Genomic DNA, 17,083 nt, shown 5'->3' with positions numbered 1-17,083 from the left:
TCTGCTCACTTGAATATTTCAGAATTTTATCAAGTGTTGCTGATAGAAATGTGGAAGTCTGGAAGTTCCATTTTTCCTTTTGTTTCCTGGAGTGAAACTAGGTCTTATTTATAGTAATAATAAGTGACCAAAATTTGGGAAATAACTTGCTGATCGAGATCATAAATTCAGAAAAATCTCTTCTTCTGTCTATGCAGACGAACTCCTCAGATACTTCTTCCACTTGCCATGGTTCTGGGTCATTGTAGACTTAGGTCATCTCCTTTGCTGCTCAAGGCACTTAATCTAGTCCTAAGAGCAAAGAGCTACTTGAATTTCTTGTGTTTCCCCAATAAATTAGTGGCAAGAGTTTGGACAATCCTGAGGTCAAGACAGTGCTGAGTACATCAATTATCTCTCCCTTAAATAAAGAGCTTTTTTTCTTGAATATTTTAGAGAACTTTTAAAATACTATTTTTTTGGATTTAAAAAAAATCTAATTTAGGGCTTCCCTGGTGGCGCAGTGGTTGAGAGTCCGCCTGCCGGTGCAGGGGACGCGGGTTCGTGCCCCGGTCCGGGAAGATCCCACATGCCGCGGAGAGGCTGGGCCCGTGAGCCATGGCCGCTGAGCCTGCGCGTCCAAAGCCTGTGCTCCGCAACGGGAGAGGCCACAGCAGTGGAGGCCCGCGTACCGCAAAAAAAAAAAAAAAAAATCTAATTTAGAAGTGATACTTATATAATATATTCTTCTGTTTTTGCATAAATTATTTTTCCTTTTTTGCAGGAATTCCAAATTTAATGGTTAGGTTTTTTATTATTCATATTAAATAATTTCAGATGCTTATTATAACCCACAAAGAAAATCTATTTGGGGGAAAATCCGATCCTTCCAAATTTTGATCCCTAGTAATTTATTTTGTCTAATATCAATATGGAGAATTCTTAGAACTCCAAAAATTCCTACTAGATATATTATAAAGTGATAAAATGGTGAGTGTTTACCAGAGAATTTGAATTCTTATAGATAAATTATTTTAAATTCTTATAGATTTTAAATTCTTACAGATTGTTTTTTATTTTCTCCAAAAGACCATTATTTTGAAATATTTTGATCTCAAACTTTTAAATTTAAGTTACTTTGTCAGTATTATCAATATTTTTGTGAATCTTTTTCCATTCAGATATTCATCAGAATATTTTCAATATTATCAGTTCATAATAATATTACCAAATGATACAAATCACCATCACAGTTTTTATTCTAAAAGTAACAATTCGAAGTATGAATTGATCCTTAGGACTTCTGGCTGGTATGCAATTTATCTTTTAGAATCAGCCTGAAGTCGTAACTGAAAACTTCGTAGACTGGGAAATGCTGAGTATAAGCACCGATTACCTTCCCTTCCTTGGTACTAATAAAATCGAAAATTGAAAAAGATCAGGATGAATATATTGATTTATGAGATTTTTATATGTCTGTTATGTTTATTACTGAATCATTTTATTAACGCTAGGTTTTAAATGCAAACTTTTATTTGTTATTAAGAGTTAATTTCTACTTTATCATATTTCAAAATGTCCTTAGATATTCTACTTACCTACGTAGTATAAAATAAAGCATTATTGTCTCTAAGCCACGGCCCCCCTTTGTTTTGAGTAGGATTATTATGTGGTGATTTTGTGTCCTACTGAAATGGATGTGCAGGTCCGAAGGGTCCTACAGATTCCGATGTGGTCACAAAGAGTCATCTACCTTCAGGGTTCAGCCCTTAAAGATCAGGATCTGTTGCGAGCAAAGTGAGTATATCTCTTCAATATTTTCCATCTTGTACTGTTTTAATATCTTTTCTCTCCTCCAAATTTTAGCAGTTTTCAGTGTTGCAAGGTGTGTTTTGTGAATACAGGCTTTTGCTTTCATCCCACTGCTGCTCAAATCGGAAGGTTAAAAATATAAAACCTGCGTATTTGCTCCTCTTTCTCAGGGCAGGGATGTTTGGCAGACGGTGTCCACACAACATGGTGAGAAGTGTGGTGTCACGTAATTATCTCAGGCTGCTGGGAGGTGAGCTGAGTTATCCAGACTCAAGGAGAGTCATCTCCAAATCCCTGGATACTGTTTTTATTCCACAGATAAAAATCTTGGGCTAAACATTGTGTGAGATGCCAAAGCAGTTCGCGTCAGGGTTTAAATTTAAGGAGCTTGTATCATATACGGGTCGGGTAACACTTGTGTTGCCACGGTGTCTGAGATGAAAGAGTCCTTGGGAACTGGAAGAATCAGAAAGGTGACAGGGGTCTTAGTTCTCTCTTCTTCGTTGTGTAGATGCCAGCCCACCCAGCTTAAAGGTGACATAGTCCTTTACACATTTTTTCACAGGTCATGAGGGTCATTTCATGGGGGCAGAGTGAGAGGATGGGTTGGTTAGGCTGTAGACACTGGCGAATCTGGGCATCTGCAAAACAGCATCCTTAGTTTCAGAAGCCAGAAGAGATCCTTAGCACAGGTAGTTTTGCTCAATGTTTTCTCTTGTTTTACAAGTTTTAAACATATCTTCGTGTTTATCCTTGAGTTGTCCTACAAACTCTTTTAGGTTTAAAAGTATCTTCCCTCAATTTCATGACATAAGTGTTTTTTTTCTTTGTTGTTATTTTGGTTTTTTTCCAGATCGCTTGAGTATGTGTGGTTAGTGGGTGTGTTGGTGCATGTTCTCCATGTGTTTGTGTATGTTCTGTGTTTCTTTATGCATGTTCTCTGTGTGTGTATGGGGAGGGGGTGTGTGGGTGACGGAAAAGAACAGAAGAAAATTTCCAAACTCCTTTTTGCTGCTTACTCCTGCAAAAGATGACTAGATAGCTCATAACAGGAACTCTGACATTAGTTTTTGATTTATATATAATAGGTCAGTTTAACTGAGATTTTTCCAAAGATTTAATAACTTCTGAAACAAAAAGTCAGTAGAAAACTGTCAGGATATAATGAATGGTACGTAATTGGAAAACTAAGCTTCTTTGAGAATATATTGGATGGGCCAAAAGTGTCTTCAGTTTTTTAAGTAAAAATAAAAGACACATTTTTTCATTTTTCCCAAGAACTTTATTGAACAACGTATTCACCTTTTTGTTCCACTACCTTCTGCCATTTTTCAGGCAACTTCATAATTCCATCTTCCAAAACTTCTTATCTTTTGAGCAAAGAACTGTTCCAGGTGCCTTTTACAGTCTTCCAGGAAACTGAAATTTTTTCCATTAAGAGAATTTTTAAAGACTGAAATAAATGGAAATCCGAAGGGGCAATGTCTGGAATACGGCGGATGAATCATAACTTCCCAGCCAACCTGTAACAGTTTTTGCCTGTTTATCACTACATTGGTCGTCACAGAAAGATGAGGTCTTGTGTTATCCTGATGGAAGATTATACGTTTTATATTAACTAATTCTGGACGCTTTTCATCGAGTGCTGCTTTCAGTTGGTCTAATTGGGAGCAGTACTTGTTGGAATTAATTGTTTGGTTTTCTGGAAGGAGCTCATAATAGAAGATTCCCTTCCAATCACACCATATACACAGCATCACCTTCTTTGGATGAAGACCAGCCTTTGGTGTGGTTGGTGGTGCTTCATTTCACTTACTCCATGATCTCTTCCATTCCACGTTGTTGTACAGTATCCACTTTTCTTTGCCCATCACAATTTGTTTTAAAAATGGAACATTTTCATTACGTTTCAGTAGAGAATCGCACGTGGAAACATGGTCAAGAAGGTTTTTTCGCTTAACTTATGTGGAACCCAAACATCAAAGCGATTCACATAACTAAGCTGGTGCAGATGATTTTGAACGCTTGATTTGGTTATGTCAGCTATCTCCCGCGTGGTATAATGTGATTGTTCTCAGTTATTGTTTCAAATTTGATCCTTATCAACTTCAACTGGTCTACCTGACTGTGGAGCATCGTCCAGCAAGAAATCTCCAGCACGAAACTTCGCAAACCACTTTTTACACGTTCAATCAGTCGCAGCACCTTCTCCATACTAGAGCCATCTTACCCAAAAGACTGAACGAACCTTTTGGCCCACCCAATATTAGTATTTGTTGTGGATTACATACTGCATATATGTTGTCACTATACATGACAGTTCTAGAATAAGTCAGATTCTCCCAGTACCTCAAGTAAGACACAGGTGTTTGCTATTTGCTATCTATACTCATTATTTGGGAACCGTAAAGAAATAGTTGCTTAGACAGTAATATAACTTGGATCTTTATATTAATCTGCATAGGTAATCAATATGCTTAATTTATTATAATGAGTTAAGTTCTTCATATGGTAAGAATGAGTCATGCACATATTATGGTCAGTATGAATTTCTGTGATAAATGAAGTCTTTTGACTACCTAATAAATTAATCTAAGCCATTAGGATTGGCTATTAGTGTCTTAGCTCAATACTACCTAGGATTAACACACTCATTTAGTATTAATAGTGTTAATAATGGTTCTTAGCAAAATCAGTCACATTTGCAAGAAGCATTCCTCCATAAGAATAAAAAAGAAAAGTGTGGATGAGTGAGATGTAGCAGGGTGGTAATTCTCAAAAAGCTGAATTAAGAAAGAAGGCACCATTTCTATGTTCATTTCTTATCCTGTGTCACATGAAGATTTGGGATTAATGTTAAGTAATACATTCTTCAATACAATTCCCCATGCAAGAAACAAGGAGTAGGATTCTTCAAACCAGTTCCAAAGGTCAGTTGTATGAGTTTGAATTGCTCTGTTGAAGATGACGTTTAGAAAATGTTATACAATGCTCATAGTGTCTTAATAACCTGACTACTTCACATTTTTCCAGAACTGTTTTGGTTTGGTCCTAATTCCATGGATTTTTCATAGAAAATATTTTGGAGAAAAATTCTTTTATCATAATGAGCCAGAAGATAAATAATTCCTTATTTTTGAAAATATACAGTTTTATGTTTTTAGAACATTACTTATCAAGCACTGAAGCGTAATTACTGTTTATCACTACATTTAAGAAATATAGAACTTTAGCATGAAAGGACAAGGTTTTCGAACAGTTGATGATTCATCTCCAGGAAATATAAATGTACAGTAGAGTTTGGCTTACAAATACTAAGCAGCTTTGTTTCCTCTCTCTTAGGTTTTGTTGACATACTGAAGCCAAAATGTAATCCATCTAAACTAAGGCTAATACAACTCCCTCAATTTACACAAAGTATATATATGAAAAAAATATATAATGATAAAAGAGAAAATAAAAGTGACTTTTTTTAACTTCTGTCATTATAAGCTCTTGAGTTATATAGCCAATCTACAACAATTATTTTGTTACAGTCAAATATAGTCACGATCCTAGAATCCTACTTTCATTTAAACCTAAGGATGTCCGTAGTTTACACGTACTTTATATGCACTGGAATTCTATTTTGCAGATAATGCATAGATATACACAGATATGTCAGTGTGTGATTATTTTATTTTCTCCATCTGCATTTAGGATGGATGATGCTGAGGCCTGTTTTATTCTGAGCAGCCGTTGTGAAGTAGATAGGACATCCTCTGTAAGTTTCTAAAATCTCTTTTTGTAATTGTTCTTTTTCCTTAGAAGATTTTTAATTTATTTATTTTTTAATCTGCCAACATTAAATATTGATGACCTTAAAATTTTGCTAAATGGAAGTAAATATCTCTAACTATCTTGCCAAAATATAAGAATAGTTGCATCATTGACTGTATCAACGAAAGTATTCTGAAGTAGTTATCACTAATCCCTGGGTTTTCAGTTGATCAAATGAAATGAGTCATATATAAACAGAACTAGATCATTTTTAATTAAATATATCCTATGCTATGTGATTTTGTTCAAAGATCTCAATTTCCTCAACTTAAAAACAAGGCAGATGGATCAGGCACTCTGCATAAAATCAGTTGGAGAGTGTCTAAAAAAATATGCATTTGTGAAAGTTCTATTCAGGATATGCAGGGTGGGGATTGGGAAGCTGTGTATTTTTAAAGATCTCCAGGTGATTTTGAAGCACCTCCCAATTTGGAAATCTCTGGCTTATATGATCTCCATGATACATTTTTAGGTCTAAAGTTCTATAAACTCACAATTAAATTAAATCCTTATAATTTACCAAATTATAACTTCTATTTTTTAAATACATTTTAATTTATATTACTTTAAAAAGTGCTTATTATTCTATGTTGAGGATTTACTGTTAACTCCTGTGTTTCTAAGCAGTAAGTTCATCTGGTAGTCATACCCTGTGGTACACAGAGTAGATGAGAACCTTGGTTGCTTCTGTAGTGATTGGGGAAAAGCAAAATATGTCTGGGTCTTTTAGGGACATGATTTGCACTTTTCTGGAGCATCTAATGTGCTCTGGTACATTACTTAGAATTGCAAGTCCTGAATGTGACAGGCTTTGTGTTCTGGTGTGCTCTGGTACATTACTTTAGAATTGCAAGTCCTGAATGTGACAGGCTTTGTGTTGTTCTCACTCTAATTTAACTAAAATTTTTACTCATTTTTAAACCAACTTACTCATCCTTCATTTGAAGAGGACTATTATGTGTTGAATTGTATCCCTCAAAAACTCGTGTGTTCCAAACCTCCAGTACCTCATAATGTGAACTTACTTGGCGATAAGGTCTTAATAGAGATAATCAACTTATAATGAGTTTATTAGAGTGGGTCTTAGTCCCATATGAGCCGTGCCTTGTAAAAAAGGGAAATGTGGTGACGACAGATAACAGGGAGAATGCCACATGCACATTAAGGCAGTCTTCTCTAAGCCAGGAGAGAGGCTTGGGACACATACTCCCCTCACAGCCCTCAGGAGGAACCAACCTACCAACACCTGATTTGGACTCTGGCCTCCTAGGACGATGAGACAATAAATTTTCGTTTAAGCCACCCAGTTTGTGTATTTGTTATTGCAGCCCTAGCAAACTAATGTAAGGCCATAGACCAAACAAATGATGCAAAGTTTGTAAAATATTTCTTTTTAAAAATAATATATATTTTAAATTCACTTTGCTCCCCTCCTTCTCCAAGTTTACTGTCTTAATTCAGACCAGATTCTCCTCGGTCCACTTACGCACTATTGCAATGGTTTCTTAATGTTTCCACACATTAGATGCTCCAAACATATTTATTGAATAAGTGAACTGGAATTGAACATCCTCTACCTTATGTTTCTATAATTATTTAACTTATGTAATTGGGAATCTTGGGCCTCTCCAGTGGCCGCTTAGTTTCAGAAGACTTCCAGTCTTCCAGTATCTATGTAACAAGGGGAGTAAACATTAGGAAATAATTACCTAATGTCTTTTAGAGTACCCTTTACAAGGTGAATTCGGAAGCTTTCCATTAAACAAATGCATTCCATTTCCTCCTGATGCTCTAGAAAATTTATAAGAAATGCATAAAGAGACTTCACTCATCAAGACAAAGGAGATGGTAGATGAGGAGACATTAATACAAGTTTGGAAGCTAGAAAGCAGATGGCTGGGTGGTAACTGACTTAACAGACAGAAGGAAGGTAACATTTAAGTTGAGAGAGGAAACAAATCAGAAGCAGGCTCTTTTCTGCAATGGAGCCTCAAAAGTTGCAGGAAATAGAGGCACCAGATGCCTCTGCAAGTAGGGTTTTACGTGGTACTAAATATATGAACAGTGATTAAAAGTCTGGAGGAGAAGCAGTTAGATTCCCTGAACCCCTCCACACATCCATGGCTGGCCCCTCTCCCCATCCTTGGAAAATGGGTTTACTGTTTGGTGAATTTGGCCAAAATAAACACTTTCTGGCTGCCCAGGAAGAAAGAGTGGGAAATTAGCCTGTGGCAGAGACTCCTGACCCACTGATGCCCCCTGGGAATGAAGCACTGGAAGCGAAATCCTCTGATTCTGTGCAGTTTCAGAGAAGGTCAGTGTGAGTTACTGAAGCAGTTGGGGGACAGGAGACGCAGGAGACTGTTTCCTCTGCCTACTTATGGTGGAGACAGCTCAGGCTACCGCGTGATCCAGATGGTGGAGTGGGGGCCCTCCAGGAACACCCAGAAGGGCTCCCTTGGTATTGGGCTGGTTGGTGCAGCAAGACTGGTTGGTAGACACACATTAGGACTGGAAGCATTCTTGGCCAAGCGTGTGTGTGTGTGTGTGTGTGTGTGTGTGTGTACATAGGATGTGAAAATAAGCTTCCTGCATTCACTCAGGTCCCAAACAGCTTTTGAGTACTTCACTCCTACATATGTTCAAACAACAGTGATCACTAGACATTTAAGGAATTTCCTAACAAGAAAAAGAAGGAACCAAGTAACGGACATACAAAAAGCATATAGAAAAGAGGAATTAAGGGAAAACACAAATACCACCATAGAATTCTGGGAGAATAAATAAATTTCAAAATATGTAATAAATATCCTATTTTTAGTCATTTAGTAATTGAGAAGATGAGAAGAGTATACATATATAAAACAAGAATAGTAGGCTATAGAACAAGACAAATCAAAACAAAACAAGAACATTCAGTGAACCAAAAAGAGCTTCTGGAAATTAAATATAGGTAACAAATGAAAAATTAAATAAAATATTTAGAAGATAAATCTAAGGACATTGAAAGAATGAAGAGTAATAAAATGAACAATAAAACCAAGTAATGGAAAAGGGGAGTCAAAACAAGAGAAAATGAAAGGAGTAGTCAGGAAGAAACAATATCCATATAGTAAGAATTTAAGGAACAACGTCTAGAAAATGGGGGAAATTATTAGCAAAAATATAAAACAAAATAAAAAAATTCAAAAACCCCAGAAATTAAAACAAATTTCTCAGACTGAAGTTGTCAGATCAAGAGGGGCCACTTATTAGAGATTAATGACTAAAAAATGTTATGCTTGCCAGAGAAATTGAGATACAAGGAGGACCAAGAGGAAGAAAAGAATGAAAATGAAGAGAAGGTAAAGTAGAAGAAAACACTCAAAACCAAGGATGGAGAATTAGAATGTTTTCAGACTTAGCAGTAATACCAGAAGCCAGAAGACAGTGGGTCAAGGCTTTCAAAATGCTGAGGGAAAGTACTTTTCCACTTGGAATTCTGTATCCTGGCAAAACTTCAGTAATGTTGTGGTCCGAGCGTGGGGTGGAAGAAGAATTTCCAGGCTGGAAGTATTTTAGAAAAGACAGTTTATTGAAAAGAAAGAGCAGAGTTAGTGAGGGGCGCTGCAAATACAACGGGCCAACTTCCTGATAGACCAGGGAGAGCCGACCTCCTTTGTGGGCTAGTGGCCAACTTTTATAGCCTCAAGATAAAGAAAATTCCTGCTGGCAGGATGGCATTAGGTAATTGGTCAGGATGCTACAAGGTTACTACATGGTGATTATTTTACCTAATATGGAGTTGGGGGGCTGTCCAGTTTAGATTAGGAGAGCGCATGGCAACAGTTGCTATGGGGGCTTGGTTAATTCCAGAATTTTTGTCCTGTGTCCTTGATGTAGGGCTCCACAAGTAAGAAGATAGAAAGATATTTACAGATATTAAAAAGTTGCAAAAATGCACAGTTTTCAGGAGGCTGCTGGGAGATGTGTTTTACCAAAACTAGGGAGTGAGTGAAGACAGAATACAACTCAGGGGAGGGAATGGGAATTCCCAAGGTTACGGTCAAAGCAGATTCTGGGACAAAAGCAAGAAGGGAGTGCAAGAAGGGAGGTCTGCCTCTGGAAAAAGATGAGATCAACGTTCCCTGATGTGGTTGAATATATGGAGAGGAAGTTTCCGCTTCTGGGCAGAAAACAAATAAAGAAATAGTGGCTGAAATTATTGCAACTATGACAAAAATTATAAAACCACGGATTCATAAAACAAATCTAAAGTATGATTACTTAAAAGACTGCACTGGAACTTGTAATAATCAAATTTCTGAAAATCAATAAGATAAACTTATGTAGCTATAAGATGCATTACATACAGAGGAAAAAACAATTTTAATCAGAAGACAATGGGACAACTGTTTTAGAGTGCTTTGAAAAATTGTCAATATACTATTTCATTTCTTGTAAAAATATCTCACAAAAAGGAAGCCATGATAAAAACATTTTTATACAAACAAAACCTATGAGCATTTATTGCCAACAGACTACATTTTTTAAAAAGTTAAAGTTCTTCAACAAAAAGAAATGATGTCTTCTGAGAACTTAGATTTATATGAAGAAATAAAGAGAGCAAAAATGGTAAATATGTAGGTAAATATAAATGACCTTAATTTTTAAAATATAAATTATTGTTTAAGGCAAAAAAAATAATAGTCGTGGAACTTGTAAGAAATGTAGAAGTGAAATTAATGGCAATAATATGACAAAGATTGGAAAGGGATGGTGGAAATATACTGTAATAAGATTCTTGCGCTTTACATATTATTTGAATGAAGAGTTTGATAGAGATTTATGTTATAAAACAGAATGACCATGATATCTAAGATAAAACAGAAGACAAAATGGTATACTAAAAATATTTACTTAATCTGAAAAAAGGCAGGAAAAGAACAAAAAACAAATAGGACAAGTAGAAAACAACAAGATAGTAAACTTAAACCATATCAATGACTCTGTGAATTATATGAATTGACTAAATTCAGTATTGAATGGTAGGGGTCTTCATACTGGATAAGTAAAAGAAAGACCAAATGAAGTACTACCACAGAAATTTCGCTCAAAAGGAAAACGTACAATTAGGTTAAAAGTAAGAGGATGGAAAAAGATATACTGTGTGCACACTAGTCATACAAAAGCTGGGATGGCCATATAAAATAAATAAAGAAGACCTCAAAGGCAGGAACTTTTAACAGAGATAAAGAGAAATATTTTATATTTATTAAAGGGTTAATTCATGAAGAAGACATAACTCTCCTAAGTGTGTATGCACCTTATAATAAAATCTCAAAATTTATGAAGTATGAAACAACAGAACAGAAAGGAAACATAAAAAGGTACAATTATTGTTAGAAATTTCAGTATTTCTCAGTCATTAATAGAACAAATAGAAAGAAAATCATTCAGGTTATTAAAAACTTGAACTCATTTTCATCAATTAGATCAACTGACATATGGAACATTACACTCAACTGCAGAATACACGTTCTTTTCTAGTGCATATGGAACATTCACAAAGATGGACCATGTGCTGGGCCGTAAAAGCAATGACAGAAAAGATAAAAGAATTAAAAGACATGCAGAGTATGTTCTCTGATCATAATAGAATTTAATAAGAAACCAATACTAAAACTATAGCAGGAAAATACCCACATATTAAAGAATTAGATTATACATTTTTAACCCATGGATAAAATATGAAATAACAAGGAGAATTAGAAATATTTTAATTGAATTGTGATGAAAAATGCAACATTTCAAAATTTGTAGGATGCAGCTCAAGTAGTGCCTAAAGAGGGATTCATAGTTTTAAATTCTTGTATTAGAAAAGAAGTTTAAAAATTGAATAGCAAAGAGGAAGTGGAGACAACAATTACAGTCTTTAGACATGCTTTCTGTAAGTGGGAGCAGAGAAATAAGGCAGCAACTGATGGGTAATATTTGCCCATTTGTTTAAGTGAGAAAATTTTTTTCCATTTCTTTTTTTTTAATTTATTTTTTATTGACGTATAGTTGAATTACAATGTTGTGTTCATTACTGCTGTACAGCAAAGTGATTCAGTTATACATATATATAGATTCTTATTCATATTCTTTTCCATTATGGTTTATCACAGGATATTGAATACAGTTCCCTGTGCTCTACAGTAGGACCTTGTGGTTTATCCATCCTGTACATAATAGTTTGCATCTGCTAATCCCAAACTCCCAATCCTTCCCTCTCCCACCCCCTTCCCCTTGGCAACCACCAATCTATTCTCTACGTCCCTGATTCTGTTTCTGTTTCACAGACAGATTCATTTGTGTCATATTTTTTATTCCTAAGTGGGAAATTTTTTAGCAAGTCTTATATGCTAAAGGAAGTGACCTACCAGAGAAAGTAAAATGAATAATGCAGGAGAAGGAAAATTGGAAGATTTTCCTTTGATAAATAAATGAGTAAAATGCTCATGTATTTTAAAAACAGGGAAGACAAGCTATATAGATCCAGAGACAAGTATATGGTCAAATGTGATATGAGAGAGCTATGGAAGTCCTTCTCTTACCGTTTCTATGTTGGTTATTATTATTATTTATTTATTTATTTATTTATTTTTTTGGCGGTACGCTGGCCTCTCACTGTTGTGGCCTCTCCCGTTGCGGAGCACAGGCTCCGGACGCGCAGGCTCAGCAGCCGTGGCTCACGGGCCCAGTCACTTCGCGGCATGTGGGATCTTCCCGGACAGGGGCACGAACCCATGTCCCCTGCATTGGCAGGCGGACTCTCAACCACTGCGCCACCAGGGAAGCCCGGTTTTTATTATTATTTTTATAGCAGTTGAAATCGTCAGATGGTAGAGGTTTGAGGTGAGAGAAGAAGATATAAAATAGTTCTCTAAAACAGTGGGAGAGGGGATGGACTGGACAGATGTGGAATTCCTGGACAATACTCACCACCTGGATGATATTATGGACTATGAATTTAAAGAAGGACCTATTTATCATCTATTTGTGTTTACGCCCAACCAACCGTTCTTTGTTCTTTGCAGTAGATGGATCGTTGGATTCATCAAGGTTGTAATTTTGCCTATAGAGTAGGCCTGGGTGAGGGAGGCAAGCAAACGGACTGTTTATACAAGGGTTTGGTTATTTTGGTGAAACGTTTAATGTAAGCTGATAAGAAGCAAAACGAAGATGAGGGTATAGAGGTAACAGGGAATGAAAATTGGTAGTGTCAATAGATTGAATTTGTTTATGATGTCAGACACTCATTGGAATCACCGTCCTAGACAGTGAGCTGGGAAGTAAGGGGCAATGAAAGGACGGAAGGAGGGTGCCTTATATTGTGATATGTTTTCCAAGGTTCAGACACTTTACTTTTGAACATCTTGTTCACTCAGTCTATCAGTAGATGTGCTCAATTTAAAGATTTGTTCAAAGCTAAGTCTCTTCTCTGAGTCATTATAATGCAGGAAGCATAATTGCTTTACCTTCTAAATAGCCTTTCTTTGCAGTGGTGAAAGAATTTGATTTTCTTAGCTGAACTAGGCATATGAATTTTTACTTAAAGTGATCTGGTTCTGAAAAAACCAATAGCGTCTGCTTTTCTCTTTTAGCTTTTTAGGCACTACTGATTTTTAGACTTCTTGCTTCTTGGGAATAAAAAGAGACAAGAGGACTTCCCTGGTGGCGCAGTGGTTGAGAGTCCGCCTGCCGATGCAGGGGACGCGGGTTCGTGCCCCAGTCCAGGAAGATCCCACGTGCCGCGGAGCGGCTGGGCCCATGAGCCATGGCCGCTGAGCCTGTTCTCCACAACAGGAGAGGCCACAACAGTGAGAGGCCCGCATACCGCAAAAAAAAAAAAAAAAAAGAGAGAGAGACAAGAACTACACAATAACACCCTCATTTATTAGCCATCACTAAATATCAGTTACAGGCTAGAGACTACTTATATATATTTATACATATTATGCATGTGATGTATTTCTCACGACAATCCTGCAAGGAAGTTCTTACTAGCTCCAATTGGTAGATTAACAAACCAAGGCTCAGGTTAGCTATTTTATTTAGTCTTCTAGGGATATAGGGTTAGTAGCTCACAGACCTTGTATTTATACCCTACTCTGTGTCAAAGAAAAACTGTACCAGACAGAGTTAAACAGGCAAGGAAGACTACTAAAGGCTGTTGCCTTGGGGAGAGAGATTGAATTCAACTCCTCTGAAGCAAAAGGCTGGAGGATTTTTACCCTCTGGGGTGAGCTAGTGGAAAAGTCCTGGGTTGGGGAGCTTGGTCAGTGTGATTAGGCCATCATTTGCTGACTGCTGTGTATGAAAGTCCGCTGTCTTCTGGCCACAGAGACTGGAGATCAGGAAGATTTCACCTCTGAAGGTCACATTTCAAAGAGATGACCTCCAGGCCCTTGAGAAAGACTTTTCTCTCATGTAAATCTGGTGAGGGGCTTGGAGAAGATTTACATCTCAAAGGCACAGAGAAAGAATTTATAATTGAAAGTTTTCTAAAGTAAATGCTCTAAGAAAAGGGAGGCAAGGGGCCTATAGTTTTGAAGAAACCTGTCAGAAAGTCAAGCCTGGGGAACTTTAAGGCCTTCTTGGTCATCCAACTCCAAAGACTTGGTATTCTAAGTCTCAGAAAAAGTTGTATCTTAGACCATATGGTTAGCTTTCCTCTTTTTTTTTTAAAATTAATTAATTTTATTAAATTTTTTTTTTGCCGCGTTGGGTCTTCATTGCTGGGCGCGGGCTTTCTCTCGTTGTGGTGAGCAGGGGCTACCCTTCGCTGCGGTGCGTGGGCTTCTCATTGCGGTGGCTTCTCTTGTTGCAGAGCACGGGCTCTAGGCGCGCGGGCTTCAGTAGTTGTGGCTCACAGGCTCTAGAGCGCAGGCTCAGTAGTTGTGGCGCATGGGCTTAGTTGCTCCACGGCATGTGGGATCTTCCGGGACCAGGGCTTGAGCCCACGTCCCCTGCATTGGCAGGCGGATTCTTAACCACTGAGCCACCAGGGAAGCCCTAGCTTTCCTCTTAAATGTCAAAGATTTTTTTTTTTTCTGATCATTACATGCATTTTGGAATATATGGGATCTTAGAGTAGAATGCAAATAATCATTGAGGGCTCAGACAGTAATTTCCCTGGATGACCCTTTCAGAGAGCGTGAGAAAAGAACTGAAATAAAATATGTGCAATTGCAGGGGAAGAAAAATAATCTTCCCTTAACATTCTCTCAATACCTTCCGTGGCTGAGAACCCCTGTAATAGAAGACTGCTTAAGGAGAGCAAAACAAACCGAAGCTTAGTAACATGTATAACATGTATAACTCACGTGTACCTGGGCGATACCTAGGAAGACTGAGTAAAACTCCCCCAAAGGGTCCAAGCCACCACCTCAAATACTATCTTCAACTAAAGACAAAAGAAAGGAGCTGGGAGAGGGGAGGCTATTTATGGGAGGTTATCAGGAAAGGTACCATAAGGTTGTCATGCAGATTTGTCTGGTGCCTTCCTTACTGATATAGAGTTTCTTGTGATTTTAGTCATCCTTCCTGGTACAAAGAGAGACATATCCTTAAAAATGGAGATTTCCCTTTTGAATATAAATTGCCCTTACAAAAGGATAAATTCTACTCTGATTTAAGAACTCCTCCTGTGTCTGCTTTTTCTCAAAAATAATCAGCTCAAAATAATCCTTATGCTAAAGAGGCGTATTTTGGTTAGCATATTCTGCTACCGTTCACAATTTAAACTTTTTTTTTTAAGTTGGTTTTGTTTTAAGCAGATCCATTTGGGGCATTAAAACACTGTAATAGGGGCTTCCCTGGTGGCGCAGTGGTTGAGAGTCCACCTGCCGATGCAGGGGACACGGGTTCGTGCCCCGGTCCGGGAAGATCCCACATGCCGCGGAGCGGCTGGGGCCCGTGAGCCATGGCCACTGAGCCTGCGCATCCGGAACCTGTGCTCCGCAACGGGAGAGGCCACAACAGTGAGAGGCCCGCATACCGCAAAAAAACAAAACAAAGCAGCACTGTAGTACATAATCATTCTATTATTTTATTCCCTACTTAAATGTACCTTAAATTCTTTAGAGAGGTTTTGCAATTTTATTTTGCTTTTTATTCAATCTAATGGTTAACCTGTTCTCAAAAAGATCTTTCTTACCGATTCATAAAATCACAGAATTTTAAACTGTGGCTATTTGTGTTTTAATCTGTCCAGAAATACCTTTTGGTAAATTCTTGACAGATCATCACTGGACTTCAGTTACAGTCTGGAGTTGGATTTGGTGTTCAGGGTGGATTCCTCCAGAACCTGGGAGAGGATTTAAATAAGCCAGAGGCACTATGTAGGGCTTTGAATAAGTGGCTGGAACTCAGACCAACAAGCACTAGAAAACAGTATAGGATTTCAGCTCTGAGAAGCACAGTCCAAAATAGATTCTGTATAGGAAAGAGAAAGTAAACATGTGAACTGACTATAGTTGACTTGCTTCTCAGTCCCAAAATTTCCAGTAACATTCTAAGAATACGTTATATCTAGAAATTCAGACAGGCAGTCAGGTTTTTGCCAGTACATATCTGTGAGAATTAGTATACTCTCAGAAATCAAAGGTAGGATTACAATCCCTGAGAAGTCATTGTCAAGAGCAAGGGAGTACAAGTAATCTTAAAACTGGAATCCAAGATAATTTTTCAGTCTGTCAAAAAACAAAATGCAGCCCAGTACATTTGAAGATCTAATTGGCTTTAATAGGTGATCCATGAATCAGGCAGCAACCCATCTAACAAGTAGAAGGGAGCTCTGAGGAGTGGTAGAAAATGGAAGGATTTTATAGAAAGGAGGATGGATCCAGGTAGTCATTACAAAAGAAAGAAAGGGATATTTGGGGCCAGGAGATCAGCAAGGGGTTTACCTTGCAGATTACCTCTTCTTCCTCTCGTGGGGTTGGAGAAGGGCCCACATGACACCTTACCTCACTGGTGCTGACCAGAAATTTCCAAACTGATTAAGATTACACTTCTGGTAAAGATCAAAAATGCAGGTTAGGTATTAAATCTAAGGTTGGTATCATGGACTTTAGCACAAGTGATGCCATTTTGGGCCTGGGGTTTTTCTCTTTAGCAGGTCCCAGACATAATGTAAAAACTTCTGTTTAAACATGGCAGGGAGATAAAATTATGCTAACAGCTCTATGAGTTTTGACACCAAGGTCCAGAATGCAAGACTAAAGCTTCTTTAATTATTCTTGCCTGTGGTGCAGATTATTTTTGAAGACCGAGTTACTGCTGAGCCTATAGGTATTTGACTAAAACTAGATGGCCTGATCATTTGCTTTCTAATAGATTCTTAGTCTAAAAGGCAGCAATGTATTTTAGTGTTTTTGTATCTTAAGGGTTTTGGTTATATGTTTTGTTTTCAAGTATTTTATTTCAGAACATTCTGAATTACTTT

The 17,083-nt window shown here is 37.4% G+C and overlaps 1 protein-coding gene across 2 annotated transcripts in view; it reads left to right on the top strand.

Moving 5' to 3' along the window:
• The window catches only part of KCNT2 (potassium sodium-activated channel subfamily T member 2), a 373,439-nt gene that overhangs the window by 193,055 nt on the left and 163,301 nt on the right, over nucleotides 1-17,083 (top strand). For both annotated transcript variants that reach the window (XM_032606842.1, XM_032606832.1), the window contains exons 11-12: nucleotides 1,640-1,776; nucleotides 5,491-5,554. In XM_032606842.1, the coding sequence (XP_032462733.1) occupies nucleotides 1,640-1,776; nucleotides 5,491-5,554 (201 nt within the window). The remainder of the gene's footprint in view (nucleotides 1-1,639; nucleotides 1,777-5,490; nucleotides 5,555-17,083) is intronic.

This window comes from Phocoena sinus, chromosome 1, assembly GCF_008692025.1.
Source record: "Phocoena sinus isolate mPhoSin1 chromosome 1, mPhoSin1.pri, whole genome shotgun sequence".
Classification (NCBI taxonomy): domain Eukaryota; kingdom Metazoa; phylum Chordata; class Mammalia; order Artiodactyla; family Phocoenidae; genus Phocoena; species Phocoena sinus.
This window is presented reverse-complemented; position numbering and strand designations above follow the sequence as displayed.